Consider the following 19761-nt stretch of genomic DNA (forward strand, 5'->3'; position numbering starts at 1 on the left):
TTCCATTACCAAGCTCCTGAATTACTTGAGAGGAATTCTGCAAAATGAAGCTAAGAGAATCCTGCCTTTTTTCTGTCTCCACTTTCTCATTTGAATGGCTTAAATGTTATCTGACACCCATTTGAAGTCCCCCCTATTACACAGAATATTCAGTGAGTGCCACAGAATGGTTGTACATAGAAACAGCACCTTTAATCCTATTGGAATAGCAGCTTTTCCATTAGAAAAACTAAATCCAAACACAAATATCATCTAACCACCAGCCCAGTGACTGGTCTCTTTTCTGCAAAAAACTTTACATTTGAGGACTAGGAAGTAACACTGGAATGTTTTCCTATTCCAAAGTTGTGTTTGACTTGTCAGACTCCATGTCCCCTGCAAGCAGCCAAAACATCTCCCAGAATGGTTCTGCTCACCACTGTCCTGCCTGGTGCTCTCAGGTACAGCTGTGCTTTTGCTGCTTCCCTCTCCCAGCTTGTACCGGAGTCTCCAGGCAGTGATGATCAGACTGCTTGAAGCAAAGAATTTTGGATTAATCATAAAGCTACCTTTAAAGTTGCATTTTTGTGCTCATTAGAAACTGTCCTCATTTAACCAAATTATCTGTTTATATGAAAGAAAACCAGGTGGAATCCACTCACTAAAATCACCAGAGCTCCAGAGAACAGGAGCACAGAGTGATCACTGAGATGGACGTGGTGCTGTATCATTTGTGCTAAAACTGATTCATTTTTTTCTTTTTTTTTTCCTGTATGGTTGAAGAGTAAGACTGAAACTATTCATTCAGCCCTTTTATGCACTAAATTAACAATAATATTCAAGGTGAGTTTGTTAACTGCTAAAATCCTCTGATGTAAATCTCACAATTTAAGGACTTAAGTAATGAGAGCTATGAAGTTTTCCACTACACAGAGAAGGAAACTACTGAACGAAGTTTCTACCAAGCAAACAGCAGGGTCCACAAAGGGGGATAGAAGAGTTGGGGAATAACAATTTGCATCCACGTGCAGGGCTTTGCTCTGCAGCTACACAAACTGCAGTGGTAGCTGGCCAATAGTGCATACAGGCAATTACACAAACCTTTAGCATTCATGGCAAACAGTTTGTGTACATGTAGTTGAGCCTTCAAGGGGTTTTTGGAACTCTTGTTTTTAGAAAAGCTGATCTTTCCTTCTCAAGGCACTGTGACTGTTGTATGGTAACACAAACCCCTCACCTTTTTTGGGTGCCCAGGCTCCTGACAGGTAGTGTACAATTTAAGTGGCTTCTCTTCCATGTGGAACTGCCGGCGTGTTCCCCTGGTGTGGGGCCTGCTCAGGCAGCTGGAGTGGTCCTCGTGCCCCACTTCTTCCTTCTGCTGCACTGATTTTAGGGAAGGCCTGGGCAAGGGAGCCCACTGAGGTACAGACAGTAACTCTGTGTGCTGAAAGGAATTCAGTAAGGTCAGAGTTAGCCCAGGTCCTGATCCAGCACTTGGAGGTGCCAGGTTTGGGGCAGGTCAGGCACTGCCCTCCTGGCACTTATGCCCTGGGCTACCAGAGACTCGGGTTCCTCTTCGGGATACTGGAAGCCAACAAGCATCTGCCAACTTCTAGAGTTTGTGACAGAGCCCTTGGCTCTCTTCCAGCCCTGTTCCTCCTCACCCACCCCACGAGATGGACATGGAGCTAATGAACAGGGAGAGCTGGGTGCTGCTGCCACACCCAAATCCTCACCTGCTGCAGCTCTGCCTGGGGACGCCTCCTGCTCCGTGTACTTGGCTTTCCTTCTTCCAGGAGCTGTGTGCCTGCCACCCCCACACACACTTTGTTTTGATAGGCAGGTTCTTCACCTTGTGGCTTTTTTCCCTTCTGCTGAGCTGGTTTTGATGGAGGCTTTGGGAGGCGAACCTGGGGTGCACAGTAAGCACTTTGTACAGTGAAAAAAAGCCCAGATCTCACAGAAAAAGAATGATCTTCACCATATATACACACCTTAAACAACTGCATCACTTTCCAAACGGGACTTAAAGCAAAACCAAGTTTTCACTTAAAGGTCCAGAAGTGAAAATAAGGGGGTTTACATCTAAAAATGACTATATTTAATAATAATGAAATTACAGGTTGGTATTAATGCAATTGTTTTTTAGTCTGATTTCTACAAGATCAGACAAGCAGTGACCTGGCTTTCCACCCACTTTCACACCACTTTCATTTAGCCCCAACATCAGCACTTTCACTGTAGGGGGAAAAGCTGAAAATATTTATCCAGAGCAAAAAAATGTGGTAAACAAATACGGGAATTAATGCAAATAATATTTTATCACCTATCTTTGGTGTGCAATTGGAACCAAGAATCAGGCTATAGCTACAGCTACACTTCTTATGCCACCTCAAGATTAGATTCAGATTCTATACAGGGAGCAATATCCTAAAATCCATGCAATGCTCTTCACATCATCAAGGAGCCTCTGTTACAGGTGTTCACAGCTCTTCAGAAGGGAATTAACCCCAAATCTCATTTCCTGTGTACCAAAGTGGTACAGGAGGAATCAGACAGATCAGCTGGAGTCAGATCCTGCTCACAAGCAACAAGTGAGGAGACAGTGGCTTGTTTGCAGTGGCTCCCACTGTTCCAAGGTTGTCTCTTTAATGGGAGGAGAGGGGGAAAGGGAACACTGAGATGAAAAGAATCAGGCCTAGGATCACTCCAGGCAATGCCACAAAGAAATGCTTTGGGAAGAGCCTGCCTGTCACCCAGCACTGTCAGGGCTGCAGCACAAGTGCACCAGGCTACTAAAACATTGCATTTTCTAAAAATAGCAATAAATTTCAAGAGAGTTCAGTTACCTGCCCTCTCTATTTGTATTTAAGTAGTCCTTAAATCCTTTGGATAACCCTAAAATTGCCTTTCTGCAGCTGTTTTGCAATGAGTGCTTAGAGGAAACCGGCTCATGTCAGCAGCAGAACTGGCTGAAGGAACAGGCTGCAGTCATACACAGGTGATCCCAGTGTTCTCACTGTTCCAAGAAGTGAGACACAGCATTACAGATTTCCCTGAGAAAGTGCTGACAGGTGCCAAGATTTAGTAACACCCAGGCATTCCCCCAATCCTGTTCCTGGCTATCACACCCAATCCCACTGAATCCTGCAGCACAGGAATGGTGATAACCATTCACTCCTCAGCCAGGGATTTTCCAGGGGGGTGTGACCTGCAAATATCCAGTGCAGCAGCAGCTCCTGCAGCCTGCAAGGTTGGGATCATCTTTTATGCCACAGACTGTCGAGCTTTTGACCAGGCTTAAGAAGGAAACAGATTTACTATTTAGTGTCTGACTCTAAGAAATCAAAGACTCCTGTGAAACAGAGATCCAGCAGGATCAGCTGGAGATCAGTTCACAGCTACCTGATGCTCCGAGTCAGTTCACAAAAGAGTGCAAACTTAAAAGAGCTTCTCAAATGAGTGAGGGCACAGTGGTCACCATCACAGCCACACAAGTCCAGTCACCAAAACAGCTTTTGGTTTTGTTAAAATAAAAAAAAGAAAAGGGGTAAAACCAGAAAAGTCAATAAAAGTGCTAAACTAAGTATCTGTAATTACCAAGATCAAAACCCGGTACCTTTTCATTAAACATGAACTTTTGTTCTGCCTTCCACAATACGTAAATAGTGCTGACAATTGGTTCGTGAGGCACTTGCTACAATAAAATCTAATTGTATCATGAGAGAAAGGTGACAATCAGGAGATCATGAAAAAATTACATATTCTCACTGGTGGTTAATTAGCCATGCAAAACCCCCTCAAACAGATATTCTCTTCTATTAAGAATGATTACTATGCAGGCCTACAGATGTCAATACCACAGTCATTCAAATACTTCTTTCCCTACTAATTGAAGGTTGTAAAGCTCTGGTGCCAAGGTTTTGCTTCCAAAGAGCTAATTTATGACTAGAAGGATATTTTATGTCTTCAGTTGCAGCAGCTACAAAACTCAGCAAATCAGAACCATCTGTGCACTGATACTTGAATCACCATTCATCTCGCAGCCTATCAGTCACATTAGTTTGCATCCTGCATTCTTGGCTCACGTACACTTGTGATGGTCCAAAGTTCACCAGGAATATTAAAAATGGATGGGACCCTGACCCTGCCTTATTGCACACGCCCCAGAGCCCCGCACGGGGCTGCTGCATGCGGGCACTTCCACAGGAACAACGGCACTGACATTTCCCAGCAAAACTGCTAATTACCTCCCTCTCTGCTTAGGGAAGCTGGGCTTTATTAACTCAGAGCACTGCAGGAAAACAGCACAGGAGAGCTGTGTCACTTGGAAAACCCTGTGCCAACGCACACCAACAGCACAGCTAAAGCCACAGGAACATCTCCTCCACACTGGGGCGGCAGGAGGATAAAGGCAAATGACAAAGAACAGCCTGAAAGCAAGAAAATGAATTAAATGCTGTCACTAATAAAGGTAACTTTGCTTTTAATCTGGGACGAAGGAAAAACCTGGCATTCAGGCCTGTCTTCAAGATGTTAGTGAACAAAGTCCTTGACTTCCCCATTATCCTGAAAGTAAATCATTCTCCGCAGACCTACTGCTTTGAAGTGAGAGCCTGTGGGTCAAAAGGACTCATGGCAGTTCTTCCTCCTTGAGGGTTGACATTCCACTTTTTAGCAAAGCCAGGGGAAACAGGAATTAACAAACATGGTGTATTTAAGGCAGAAGAACTGCTGTGTCAGTCTCATTTTGAGAGCTTTAACCATTTCTTCCTCTCCAAGAGGGAAGGGAAGAGGCAGGAGCTGTCAGGAATGCTCCCAGAGCTGTCTCACTCACTCTGGACACCTTAGCAGCAAGGTGATTCCGTGCACACGCTGCTGCTGCCGTGGAAAATTCCAGAGGGCCGTCGTAGCACATCCCACTCGACTCCAGGCCATCCAGCAGGATCTTCTTCAGCACTTGATACTTGGGCTTCTCAGCATAAGCTAAGCCAGAAACAGAGGCCAGAAACTTGGCTATTTCACCTGTAGAGCAGATTTGAGTGTGAATTTCAGAGTGCAACCCCAGAAGTTCAGAAAGGATCTCATTCCAACACGGATGCCAAATGAGACAACACAATTTCAGCTGAAGGCACACTCAAAACACAGAACTGACAATGTCTTGTCTTTCTGGGAGGAGAAAAGGAAAAGACAGACTTGGATAAACAAGCCAGGCTTGAAATGCTCCATCTTGTTATGTTCATGCACTAATTCCCACAGCATTGACAGCTATCCAAGGATAAAAATTAAAACATTTTACCAACAGGTATTGATAGTTCTGTGTAAAAGAGGAAAGTCTTTGATAGATCACAATATCCCCTTAAATATTAATGACTCTGAACAGTATTGTTTTAATCTATAAATCTATGCATAAATACTATACTGGAAATGTTTTGGAAAAATACAACTTTTTTTTTTTTTTCTTCAAACCCTACTATTGTTTTTCTGATTGCATCCCAAAACAGTCCAACAGCAGCAACATTTTTCCATCAAGTGGTTCAAAAAACAGGGAAACCACCGAATGGGCAGAAATAATGCTAGCAGGAAAAACATATGGGGGGTTCAAACTTTTCTTTCAGTTGAAGACCCAAGTGTATCCTAAAACTGGAGTGCTACACCAGATATTAGCATCTGGTCAAATCCCAGCAGGAAAGATTTATTAAATATGTATACACATCATGAATAAATTTCACCTAATACACATTGCATTCCAGTAATTCCAATACAAAAGTGCTAGGAAAATAAGGGAATAAATCAAAAATAGATACTGACCTTTTGGTGTTTTCCCTGGGTTACTTTTGTATTTCAGGGAAGGAAGAAACAAGACAAGACAAACTATGCAGCCATTTGCTTTTTCAAACTCTGAGGACTGAGCAATAAACCTTTGGTAGACAGTTGCTTACTATTTCCATACTAACAGCTACTTCTGTTTCCAAGATAGTCACTGCTTCCCAACACCTTGGAATACATATGGCCAAGATCCCTTATGTCACTCCATGGGATACAGCACAGACTGAGCAAGATTCTTTTTTTTTTTTTTCAAAGACTTTGTTCAATTTGTGTTACTTTCCCTCTCTTCTGCTCCCCCCCAGAGTCAGACACTGAACTGTGTTTAGGAAGAGGCTGAAGAGCCAGAGGGTACAGGTGCAAGTACACTTACTGCAGCTGCTTCCAGGAGAATCCCACCTCAGCACTGAATCTGGGAGCTCATCCATAAGTCTGAAACAACACCAGAGTGCAACAGTTTAATGCACTTTTGGAGCAGGTGATTCCTCATTTGGGATTTAGGAAGACAGCAAGTCTCAGCTCCAAAGGGAGTGGACCTCCAGGATAGCTAATGATTCACAGGACTGCTTTTGAACCCAGATCTCCCCTCACCAGCTCCATTTTTAACTCTTTGCACACTGCTGGTTTCACCAAGACCAGTTGACACCTAAAACTGCACTTTAAATTTTTCTCTGCACATATTTTAAGCTTTTTAGAAGGAAAAACAAAAGCCCTTTGAGCCAAATGGCTCGTTCTAATTTCAGATTGATGATTCCCATTTCTATTCTGGAATTTAAGCAGCAGTTCTGCTCTGCCTTCCTATCATTTAGCATCGGGTCCCCTCTGCCATGGAGCACACGCCTGCCAAAGTTACACCCAGGCACAGCAGGACCACAATGGGACAGGGAGGTCACATCACCCAAAGTCCCACACACTTCATAAACAGTAGGGCCACAGCTGGAATTCCTGTCCATCCAGAAACAGGAACAGCAAAGAAGCTTGGCATCAATTCCTAAAAACAGGAACACCAGCCCCCATCCTGGGAAGTCCAGCACCCAGAGAAACCTGAAAATTAAGACAGATAAGAGGGATAACTTGGGCAAGATACCTAGTTCCAGGAATGCAATTCATTAGAGTAAGAAGATATTTCTGATAAGTGGAATCTGTGGAATTTTCTGGGCATTTCCTTGAAGCCTCCATTTGCCCAGCATCCTGGAAACATGAGCCAACCAAGGGTTAACGGAAAGGGAAGAATCAGTGGAACAGCTTGATTGATTAAATTGATTTCCCATTGAATTGTATAAGTGTTACCTTGCAGGGGGGCTGTGTAATGATCAGAACTTCAAAAGAAGAAATATTAAACACAGAAGAGAGTGTCAACATCCCCAGCCGGCTCAGCCCCTGCGCGGGCTGCAGCCACCCTTCCCTGTGCCGGGAGCCGCTGCCGCGCGATGATTTCGGGGATCAGCCAGCCCCAGCAGGTACCTCTGCTGTCACCTGCCCTACTTAAAAGTTTGCTGCCTCCTGCTATTGTCATGTTACAGCTCTGGGTAACTCCTGTGCTGTGGAGCCTGCTGCAGGTACCACGTGCAGTTAACTGCCTCCAGTCCCGGCTGGGAGAGCAGAGGAAGAAAACACTGATGCACTGTTGTTGCTCCAGTGAGCTCCAAGTCGTGCTGGGAAAAAGGAAAGATTTTCACCAAGCTCTTTAGTGTTTTGGTATTTAATTGTTTGTAATGGCAGTAGGCTTATGTAACATTAAAAACCTACAGAAAAACATTTGAAAAACAGTATCATAATGAAAGTTAAATAAATTGAGTGCACATGTGGAAAAATCTCCAAGAGATGTTTGTACTACGGTCTCCACAAAGTGCCCGTGAAGTTTAATGGAACCACACAACAACCTTCTGTATGTGCACCAAGGCCCGTGCTAATTTACAAATGATTTCTTGGGAAAAAAAAGAGCATTGGAAAAATACACAGCAGACAAAATGCCTGTGTGCTGTGCACTGGAATCCATCCTCTCCTCACAGCAGCACAGACATAAACATGCAAAGAAGGGTAGACATGCACATAAAGTTCCCGTTTTAACTGCTTCCAACATCTCTCTTAATTAAGGAAAATTGTTTTAGCTTTCTCCTAAGGTGCTGTTCTACAGCATGGAAAGCTGTGTTTCCCAGAGCTGGGAAGCAGTGAGGATGCTGCAGGGCTCCAGGCTGGTGTGTCCATGTGGGGTGGGGTTTGTCCTTACTTTGTTTTCGCCCTCTGGACAGCTACAGGGTCCTTGAGGTTCTGCTCCCAGGGCAGCTTCCCACACAGCCAGTGCAGCATGCAGTAGCCAAGGATTTCAAGGTCACCTCGTCTGGATGGGGCTAAAATGTGGGAAAAGGGGAGGGGGGAAGAGAAAAAAAAATACAATTAAGAATAGGAACCTCTTCTTAGGAAATAGAAAAGACTTTGATTGAACTGGTGCTGATGAAATATGAAGAAGCCAAATGGGCAAAGTGTTTTGTTTGTTCAGCTGTATTAGACCTGAACCGCCCCGGCATTTGGCCACAGGCCACAGACAGGCAGTGACTTGTTCCTGCTCAAGTGAGGGTCAGCTTCCTCACCTCCTCCAACTCCATCCTTCCTCAGTCTGGCCTGTCACATGGACTTGATCCCCATGGCCTCTGACATGATCCAGACAGCCCATAACTGAGTACCAACACTTTCTCAAAGAGCCAAGCAGTAAAACAAAGAAATAAATGTCTGCTGCTAAATTGCTAACACATGTTCCAGGAAGTCCATGGGGTCCACATTGGTCATGCAGGGACTCTGTGAGAGCAGACTAAACACTGATGGCCTTTCCTGTTCTCCCGTGGAGCCGTTTGAACTCGGATGCTGGGACAAAAGTGCCATCTAGTGTGCACTGACTCGCCTGAGCCTGCTCCCGGCTCCAGCAGCGCCTGCGGAGCTCGGCACAGCCCAAAATGCACTCGCTGTTTAGCAAAGTCCTGGGTGAACTTCCCACTGCTGCTTCCAAAAAGGAAGTTATTTCAGGAACAACTTACTCTCTGCACACCCCAGGCAGACACAAATACAGGAGACAAAATTAAATCAAAAATTAATCCCATCCCTGAGCATCATCTACACAGAAAAACTGAAGTTAACTCTATAGATTGGCTTTTCCTAGAGAAAGAGGGACGGGAAAAGTGCAATATCAACAGAATTGCTAGTGCTTGCTGTTCCCAGAGGAAACCAAACTTGCTAAAACTGAACAAGCAGGAGCACTGCAGGATTTCTTTGACTTGCAGCCTCAGTTTGCATGTCAAAACCACATGGAATCTACAAAACCAGAAACTGCTTGTCATGATTAAAGACAGACAGATGTAGAAGTTAAATTTATGCTTTTCCAAAATGAATTTGTGCTTTCCAAGAAGGAAAGGAGAGTTCAGACTTGTTTGGCACTTTTTATCCAGTGTAAAGACCAGTAGCTGAGCACTGTGCTGTTAATCCAGCTGTAAACAGATATCATATTTTATGGGCCTTCATTAAATAAATTCCAGAAAGTCACTCGGTGAACTTATCTTTTAATTTAAGAAGTCATCTGCTAAAAGCCACGGTGCCAACACATCATAACTGTCCCTCGTTGCTGTACACACATTACTGTAAAAGCAGCAGATTAGTTTTTATACATTCCCTATCTTAACTGCTCTTAGGCTTGGGATTATTAAAGGCCCTGGATCCAACACCGCTGCGCTGTCCCTTGGGCGTCGTTTATTTCCTGCCCTGGATTCAGCAACGTCCTAATGCAAGACTTGGCTCCCATATTAAAATAAAAACACAATCTCTACCACTTGCTGTTCTGTAGTGATTTCTCTGGCCATAAATCTCCCAGTAACTGTGGAACAGTTCCATTCACACACACATGTTCACAACTCTTTTTTCCATTATGGCAATTCCAGATTGGATCCATATAAGCCAGCGTTTTTGACTGCTGATCCTCTAATTTTCACAATGTCTTTCTGGCACCTGTTTGTGTGTGAGAGGCTACAGAAAACGGCCTTTTGAGGAAAATTGTCAGAATTCCAACGGACAGCTTTTTTCCAAGAGGGGGATTCATTGATGTGCATCTATAAATAACAGCAAAGCAATCAGATTTCAGGTGTTACCCCAAGAAAAGTCATTTTCTGACAAAACAGTCCCAGAGATTAAAGTTTCTTCACAGTTTGGCCATGACTAATGACATTCCCTCTCACCTGCAGCTCCTGGGACAAAGCCATGACAAAGCAAAAGCCTTGGCTGACACCTGCCCAAAGCCACAGCAGGCACAGGGACAACAAAAAGGAGCTAAAGCACCTCTGCCCAGCAGCAACAGGAAAAGTTCCACAGGAGACAGTGAGTCCCCTACCCCTTCATCTCCCTGGCCACCACAAGTGCTGCTAAATCCAGACATTTACTTGGGGTTTTTGTAGAACCACTTGAAAATGTCAGCATTTGATTCTTTAGCTGTACTTGCTTATTTTCCTCTGCTCCATATAAGTGAAATCCCTCAACCTTTTAAATCATTTAGATCCTTGTTAAAAAGTAATTGATTAATCTTTAACGAGTTAGTATTATCTATGGACAATGGAATTATTAGATTTTCATGTCAAATCGAGCACTAATAGATAAATTTCAATGATATGTTTACTTGCAAAAATAAATCTGCTCACACAACTGAAGATTACAGGAATTCTTGATAAGCATCAACGGAGAGAAATCAATCTGCCTTCACTTTAAATATGACAGCCAGGTGAAAGTAAAACAATTCTGCTTGATAACTTGTCACAGTTACAAGAGTATACACTCCAACCAATACTTATTTAAATCAAATTCTTACTTCTCTGCTAAAAACTTGCTGTTTTTTTTTTTTTTCTTTTTTAATAGATGTTTGATTTCTGCTTTTCTACTCACAGGATTTTTTTACTATTATTTTCGTCTCATATGAAGTAACATTTAACAGAAAGATATCAGTGGTACTTTATTTTACAATGTCTTTAAAGTTTAATTTCTTAATTTGGAGATTTAAGGCCTGATTCTGTTCTCAGTCATGCCAAGATAAATCAGGAATAACTCCCCTGAAGCTGATGAACTCACAACCACATCAATGAAATCAGAGTTTTAAATATACCACAAACATACTCAACATACAGGCACAGGCTCCAATAACTCAGAATAACTGAAGCAATTCACCTGAGAAGAAAATAGATGATGTATCACTGTACACTGAATTTGGCAGCTATCTCCACTCTAATTTATATTCAGATTCTTATTTCCAAATAGATCAGGGATATCACAACAGCCACAATATGCTCTCAAAACTCCACTGCTCCCAGAAACTCCTCTGAAACAGAAGTAGAAATGGGAGATTTCTCTATGGCCTCTGTTTAGCTGATTTTCTCTTCTGTAAAGAGCTAACAAGTGACAGATGAAATACTCTCTTATTTTTAATAAGCACTGTTACATGATAATTTCACTGTTAGTGATTTTTTGGAATAGAAGCCTTTCATAAACAGGATCATCCTGGTTGCTCATATTGCATGGATGTGCAGTGGCACCTCCAATTCTCACTGGCATTACAGAACACCAATTTATGGTAACTCACAAGCAAAGAGAACTCACACCACAGCCAACAATGCAAAAGCCCATAAAGGAAAGGACAGTTAACATGATCATGGTGAAATACAATTATGATAAAAATGTATCTTCACAAAGTGATATAACTTAACTCAAGGCTGAGATGATTAAAAACCAGACAAATACAAGACTTGACAAAAATCAGTGCCTCTATTAGGGGTAGGAGAAATGAAAAGACAAAAAAAACCCAAAAAGCAGATGAGGAAGTATTCCTTCCCCCAGGTCCTGGTCAGTCTGAGGAGCTCCCTGCAGCAGGATGATGACCAATGGAATAGTGGGTGGCTCCACAGAAGGGTTTAGAGAAATAAATTAATGATACATTTAGTGCTTGGAGGCCATTCCACAGAGTCATCCAGCCTCAGACAGGGCAAAAGCCAGCCAGGAACCATCTCTGCTCTTCTCATGCCCGGCCCTGCTTGGCACATTGCTCAAGTACTCCCTGACAATAACCACCACCACGGATTGCTGGAAAGGAAAATCCATGGCACCATCACAGCTGGAGTAGAGCTCTTGCAGAGAACCCAGCCTGTGACATGGCAGACAGGGACACTTCCTGGGCCAGCCACGCTCTCTCTCCCAAACTGGAATCCTACAGGTACACACTCGATGGGATGAATGGGCATGGAACACAGCAGAGCTGCCAGGAGGGAATCATCAGGACTGGTAGAATGGGATGTGCTGAAAGAAAGAGGGTTGGGGTTCTGCTCTGATGGGGAGAAGTTCATGTAGTGGGAAGGCTGGCAGGTGCAAGGGAAGGTCACCACGAGATCTGGGTGGGAGATGCAGTGGTGGTGGCAGGAGATGCCGGTACCTGGTCGGAAGCAAAAGGTTCCAGGCTTGCAGTAAGGACAACATGTGGCAGGAGAGTGGGGACAGGAAGTTTAACTCTTCTTTCACATCTGTGTGGCAGAAAAAAAGAATCACAAAGGTAAGGGCCTGACAAGTAGGGGTGGGCAAGCAGCTGAGATTCACTACCTTTCTGAATTCCTGGTGTAGAGAACAACAGCCAAAATTAAACAGCCCATTCCCAGGCACAGTCCTAAGATGTGACAGAGCTGTAAATGCTTCTCATCTTATTTTTGCTGCTTCTGAACATTCCTGGCAGCTTCCAGAGGTGGCTGTAGAAGCCCATCCAATATTTTCCTTGCTAGTGACTCTTTTTTCTCTTACAACCACTTTCTGCTCCCTCCTCTGCTGGGCACATTTCTAATCCAACTCTCAGGAACTCAACCATCTTTTTATTTATTTCCCACTGCAAAGTTCCACCCATTTTTCGCCAGACTGGTTATATTTTCCTTTTATTATTTAGGATTTACAGTTTGTCCTGTACACAGTCTTTGGGAAACACATATCAAACTGCAGCAGATCAATAATTCATTTGACCGAGAAAAAAAAGAAAAAAAAATCCTGCAGGCTCCCTCTGAATCCTAACTATGCATGGACAGATGCCAAATCAACCTCTTGATCCAGAGCCACTCAGAGCTCTGTTCTCTGGAAGCAGGCTCCCAAAGAATGTGTTTCCAGGCATAGGTGTTTATATTCCTGCACATCCTTCCTCACAAAATGAACCCTGCACATATTTTAGTCAGCAGAACAGGAAAAACGGCCAAGCACTGAGCTGTGTTTTTAATACCACTGAACAGCTCTGGCTGAGCTCAAAACCAGCACAAGGGCTGCAGGGCTTCCCCTGCCATCAGCCCAAGGCTGGCACTGCCCTGGACAAGCCCAGTGTCCCAGGGCTCTGATGGAGATCAAGGAGCACATAACTCCATGTGAGGGGCACAGAGAAGCCTGTCCAAAGTCCCCCACTCCTGTGGGCAGCAGCTTTTACTACTGCAGATGTAGAGATCAGTCCTGCACAGACTTCAGTGGGGTCTCTACTGATGCAAGAGATGGCAACACCGCTCAGAGTTCCTGTGAAATGCTGGGAGAAGGGAGAGGACTCAGCTTGGAATCGATGACAAACGCAAATATATGCTGGAGGGAATTCAGCATAGGTACTTCATACTCTTATGTTCATCAATGATAGCAAATTAAAACTGGGCTTACACATTCAATGCACAGGACTGGAGTATTTAAAAGAACCTCAATATGTTAAGTGCAGTAAATCTCCAGAGAAATTAGGTATTGACTGCATGCCTCAGTGAGGAGAAAATCTACAAAAATCCATAGGAGGCATTGATCCAAATATTACTTTTTAACACTAACTATGTAACAACTTTTTAAATGTACACTGAGTACAGATATAATTCTCCTTAATTATCAATCAACAAACCAAAATGCAATACTGTTTATACAGGCTGGTCTTTAAAAATGAATACAGTGAGTACGCTCCAATGAGACACTAAAACCAACAACACAGTTGTGCCCTGAGAAATCTGCATCAGAGTAAAAAGAGTTTCAGTTTCAAATACCCACACGCTGGTCAGGATGGGATCCTGCCACAAATCCAGGAATGCTGATGGTGTAGGTTGGATCCTGTGGCAGAGACCAGGCTGGGCCCTACTTGGTTCCAGGAGAAGTCCAAACATAGCTCAAGGATGCAGCTGCCATGGGAACAGCACATCCATCCCACTTGGCCTTTCCAGAGGCTGTCAGAACACAGACCAATCCCACCAACACGAAGTGTTTCCCTGCAGTGGCCACTGGTAGGAACCTTTCTGGATCTCAGTGGACTGCACACTTTGCACCTGGTGAGCTCCACAGAGATCCTGGGGAATAACCCAGCACACAGCTGGGCTAAACTCTCCATTCACCCACGGAAACTCCAGCATTGACTTAAATTACTGGGAAGGGAATGCATTTGACTGGCTCTGTGCAAGGAGGGTATCAGCTCCAAGCATTGCCAAGAGGCACTTTTGAAAGGTACAAATTCCTAATTTTGTTAAAGCTTCAGCATGTCCCTCAAACCACTGCATGTATTCAGTAGCTGCTTCATGAACAAGTCAAAATGTTCTCATTTGTCTGGCTCAGCACAGCCACTGACGCTGTTCAGAGGGGCTGAGATACTTATGTTGCTACACACATGCAGGAAGCGTCCTCTAGAAAGGATCTCATTTATATAAAATAACATTTTAAAAATTAGAATTATATTCCTGGAGCATTGGAATAACAAAGCACTCCACTCTGAAAATCTGGGTGACACCAAAATGAAGGCTGTCTCTGCACCTTCCATTTGCAAACAGTCTTTAAAGACTTCTCAGAACACCACACCTCACTTTGTAAAGGAGACTGTGCTGAGACTGCACCATGAGTAGGGAATCCAGGAGATTGTTGAGCAAAGAAGCCCTTTGGCCCAGCTGCTGGAAGCCTTTCGGCATCCTAAGCCATCTCTGTGCCTCTCAGCCTCACACCAAGAGAGCAGGGAAACCCATTGCTGTGTTCTGCCAGCTGAACCCGTGCAATCTCCAACAGAAGTCGTTGCAGATGCAGATTTTCCCTGGGATGTTGAGAGCTCTGCTGCAAGTGGGGAAACTCTGGCAGTTTGATCTTAATGGATTCAGGCTGTTTGTCATGGTTTAACCCTAGCCACCAATTAAAGTACCACACAGACATTCACCCCCTACCCCTTCCTGGAGGGAGAGGAAGGAGGAATCAGGGAAAAAAGTTAAAACCCATGGGCTGGGATAACAACAATTTAATACTTGAACTAAAATTTTAAAAATAATAGTAATGAAAAGGAAGGTAAAGAAAGGAATAAATGCCCTGACAAAGAAGGGATGTACAACAGAGCTGCTCAGCACCACCTGAGCAGCAATCAGCCCCTCCCAGCCAACCCCCCAGTTTATCCCTGCCCCTGCTATCCCAGGGTATGGAACATCCCCCTGGCCAGCTCAGCTGTCCTGGCCATGCTCCCTCACAGCTCCTCACTGCCAGAGCATGGGGAACTCATCAGTCCTTGACTCAAGGTAAGCACTGCTCACAACAACTAAAACATCCCTGTGCTATCAGTGTCATTCTCATCCTAAATCCAACCACAGCACTGCACCAGCTGCTGGCATGAAAATTAACTCTGTCCCAGACAAAAGCAGGACACCACCACAAGGTCAGAGCTGGCATTCCATGTGAAGAGTTTGGATGCTCTGCAACACACCAGATCCCACATCACGTTCTGCAGTCTCTTCCAGCAGGAGCACCAGAAAATTCTGTGGATTTTCTCTTTGCAGCTATCAAGGAAACACTTTTCAAGTGTAAGGGGTGGGGGGGGGTAAGCTCCCTCAAACTATCTTTCTGAACATTTTGTTTTGTGGAGTCCTCTGGTTTTAACCAATTCCATCACAACTTTAGCTCTTTGAGGAGGTTATCTAAGACACAGATTGCAAAACTTACCTCACGCTTCCTCTGCACACCTTTTGTCACACAAGTCTGTAAAATTTCCCTGCACTTTCAAATAGAAGGAATTATCTGTCCTGTAACCACATACCCATCCACAAACACTACCAAACTGGCTGCTATAACTATCCAACAGCCAAATCCCAAATATTCCAGCTTCCACCTACCCTTCAAAGAGCATCCAAATCAAATACCGGTGCACAGCCACACCACTCACACTACCAGGCAAAGCAGGCACAGTCAGGTCTCCAGAAAACAGCCTGCATGCTTGGGAAGGCCAGAAGAGTCCAAAACTGATGCTCTCCTCACCTCAAAATATTTTCTAGCAGGTGAAATGGTGCAGTTGTCTTAGCAGGAAATACTTGCCAGTCTTATTTCATTTTTCCTAATGACCAGAGTTAAACGACTGCAGGTTTTAACAGCTCCAGCAAATTATCAAGACCCTCTACATTACATGGTCAATGGTCCTTTTAATAGAAAAAGCAATAATATACAGTTGTTTGTGCCAACTAAAACTCGTTAGAAAGTATTAGTTTAAGGTAACAGTTCAGCAGCTATTAACAAGCACAAATTCCTGCAGTTATCACTGGTGACACTGATGCTCACCGAGCTGGCAGCAGCAAACCATCCCTCCTGCTTGAGATGATCTTGGGGGTGAAGGAGGGGAAAGGGGAAAGAAAAGTTAACAAAAACACTCTCTTGTAGCAAGAGTCAAAGTTTTTCAATAATCACCATTTTTTTCACTAGCATAACATTAGAATTGACTTTTTGTCTTGCTGACATAGCAACTAAGAAAGTTGTGTTGCATTGACCATATTGATTGTGAACAATGCAGCCATCAGTGGGACTTTACACCATATATTTTCAATATTGACCTCCCAGTCCCTTCTCCATGGCTCTATGGGTCTGCTATTGGATTTGGACTGCAGCGTAATAAACAGCTAAGGTTTAATTAATGGTAAATGAATACAAGACATAGGTTATGACTTTAACTAATTAGGGAATTGTTGAATTAAGTCTGCCTTGGAATGCAAGGCAGTACAATCAATATCCAATAAAAGGACTATGTATGTAATTTACCTGCAAATGTGTTTCCAATACCATCAAAGTGAGTTTAAATAAGTAAGATATATGAAAGGCTACTGGAAAAAGATTTCAAAAAGTTAACACTTTATGGCTTCAGAAAAGGTTTTTCTCCTTGCAGAAGGAATGTCATCTTGAAATACCCTCCCATAACACAGATGGTGACACTCAGACACAGTTCTCCCTAAAGGACAGTGCAGACTCCAAACCCTTTTCCTTGACAATGCAGCATTAGCAAATCCTGCCTCTGCAGGGTACAGCAAGCACAGACCAGTCCTCCCAACATAAACCAATGAAGTTTGATGCTGAGCACTTCTCAGGGTTGTCCTGGGCTGCTCCAGTGCTGTGTGTGCAGAGCCTCTCAGGGCTCCTCCTGCTGCCCTTCCCCCAGCCCTGGGGAAGCATTCCCAGGCACACGAGGAGGTCACCACACGAGGGGCTGAGCAATCCCCAACACTGCTTCTCCTGTGTACAGCAGCACTCACAGCCTGATTACTCATTCTATAATCACTCATCTGAAATAAAAAAAAAGAAACCTACCTACTCCCTTGTGGGCATCTATGCTGGTAAACTCTATTGTCCCATTATGGCCCTTCCTAGGATTTTCCTGATACTGTTTGTGGTTCCCATTGGGACAATATCTGTAGCAAAGTCCATAATCTGCAAGATAAACCTGGAAGACATGAACAGACAAATGAATAATGCTTTTGTCCTTTGAAAGTATAACCTTTATAATTAAGTCTTAAGAAACTGATAGGTTAAGGACAGCCTTAGATCTAAATTTTATTAAACCAAATGGTGCCTCAGGATAAAATATGTACAACTGGGGGCTATAACAGCTGCCCTCCCCATTTAAATCCTTCCACTACTATACTCTTATCTTATTTCAGAGTCGAGCAGGATTTCAGTCATTTCATTTTGTTCCTGAGCTCTCTGCTCTCCAGGTGGGCATCCAGACATCATAAACTGCAATACGCCTTTTATGCAGCCTCACGTTGCTTATGGGACCCCTTCCTCCCCAGACCTAAGCAGGCACACTCACTTCCCCACTTGGATTTTCCAGCAGCTGAGACTCTTCAAATTCAACTCTACTGTGCAGCTTCAAAGCCAGAGGAAGAGGCAGCAGCTCCCTCCAGCTGGACTGGACATGGGGCTCCAGTGCCCCAGGGCCTGTGGCCACAGGGCTGCTGGGCACTGACCCACTTGTAATCCAACCCCTTGGAATGCCACTGTCACCAACTTCCTACAGAAACTATTGAAAGTCTAGGCTAAAACAAAGCAAAGCAAACCAGCCCTCTCCAACCCAGAAAGCCATCCCAGTAAACCACTCCTGGATTTAGAATGCACTTTAAAAAGACACAGAACCAAACTGTGGTCTCTCAGTTACTCTGAAGCAAATACATGGAGTTAAATCAATGTAAGAGAAAAAAAATTGGGCCCAAATTGTGTATACTGCAATAGTGCCACAATCACCATTCCATCCACAGATTTTTGGGGCAAAAGCTGAAAATCATCTGAAGGCATACAGATCACTTCTACTAAATCCTATTATATGAAAAAGAAACACATCTCATTTGAACGTTAGTTTAGTTTCCTCTTTAGCTATAAAACAGTTTATCCTAAAGAAGTCCAAAACAAACTTTCCTGGCACTCACTTGCTATTCAATTACATCAGTCCTGCTCGGTAAAGGTAAAAACAAACAAACAAAAAAGCCTCAAGAAAACTTAATGCATTACTTTGCAGCACATTCTGTTGAACTACTGATTCCTGTTTGTGCTCCAGGCAGCTTCAAATCCTGGGATTGCTGGTCTCTTGGTTTTACTGTTTCTGCTGCAGGATCTGAGCTCATCTGGAGCGTGTAAGCTGGGCTGCAGTGCTCACTTCCTGCAGGGAGGTGGCTTTTAAGATTATTGATGATGTTTCTCACCTGACAGCTCAGCCAAACTGGGATACAAGATTAAAGAGCAGAGGCATGGATGGCTACAAAATCTGGGACAGGGCATCAGTTTGGTTGGGCTGACTGATTTGATTTTCTCCTGCATCCGTTCTCTGGTGTATTCCTGATGCTCTGGTGTTGCCCTAACTGAGCCCACAGTCAGAGAACTCACTCAAACTACCCTAAATACCAAGTTCTGTGAGTGTTCTGCATCCTTTGTGGGCTGGGAAGGAGAGAGGAGCCTAGGATCTGCTTTCTTCCCAGACTCAGCAGTGTGCTTCGGATTCTGCTTGACTACAGGTTTCTGACATAGACAGGAAGATAAAATACCTTTAAAAATTAAGGCTCTGACTTACATTAAAGTAAGATTTCAACTGTTAGGAAAGAAAATACACCCACAGCATGTCTGGCAGCTCTCTGGTTTGGGCTGGGCTTACCTGTTTATGTGATAGACTCCCCTGTGACAGCCCAGCCTTAGTGATCTTTCAAAGTATACCAACTAGCAGCCACAAATATTTGCTATTCAAACTTAAACTGCCCCCCATCTTATCCTATCACAGTAACTTTGTACTTTTTTATTTTTAAGGCAGCTCTGTAATGCAGTACATTTTTAACCACTGGATTTGCATAAAATACCTTCAGTAACCATATCAGCAGAGCAGTTTTTATACTGAAAACCCCCTAGAAGTGAGAAGGAACTTCAAGTTATCCTGCACTGACTGAAGATGGAAAGATGTGGAAATAAAGAAGCAACTGCTTCTTAAAGCCACTCACATGCAGGGTGATCCTGACATCTGATCACAGCAGTTCTCCTCAAAAGTTGGCCATGAGTGTACCAATTCAGCTTGTTTCTAGGTGGGCCATTTATCACTTCCATAATTTTCACATCAGATTTTTTCCATAAACATGGCAGCCTCTCAAGGCAAAGCCTCTTGGCCACCAACAAAAATCAATCCCCTTCAGC

General features: G+C 43.7%; 1 protein-coding gene across 6 annotated transcripts in view; it reads right to left on the reverse strand.

Moving 5' to 3' along the window:
* The window catches only part of VRK2 (VRK serine/threonine kinase 2), a 36566-nt gene that overhangs the window by 637 nt on the left and 16168 nt on the right, over positions 1 to 19761 (reverse strand). For 2 of the 6 annotated variants that reach the window (XM_041474053.1, XM_041474059.1), the window contains 6 exons: positions 17401 to 17533; positions 8036 to 8156; positions 6179 to 6237; positions 4817 to 5004; positions 1716 to 1889; positions 1217 to 1423 (listed from right to left, as the gene is read on the reverse strand). In XM_041474053.1, the coding sequence (XP_041329987.1) occupies positions 1217 to 1423; positions 1716 to 1889; positions 4817 to 5004; positions 6179 to 6237; positions 8036 to 8156; positions 17401 to 17533 (882 nt within the window). Of the gene's footprint in view, positions 1 to 416; positions 512 to 1216; positions 1424 to 1715; positions 1890 to 4816; positions 5005 to 6178; positions 6238 to 8035; positions 8157 to 17400; positions 17534 to 19761 lie in introns of those variants that run through there. The other 4 variants (XM_041474056.1, XM_041474055.1, XM_041474057.1 and 1 more) reach the window with 4 other exon arrangements.

This window comes from Pyrgilauda ruficollis, unplaced genomic scaffold, assembly GCF_017590135.1.
Source record: "Pyrgilauda ruficollis isolate IOZ18807 unplaced genomic scaffold, ASM1759013v1 scaffold31, whole genome shotgun sequence".
NCBI lineage: Eukaryota > Metazoa > Chordata > Aves > Passeriformes > Passeridae > Pyrgilauda > Pyrgilauda ruficollis.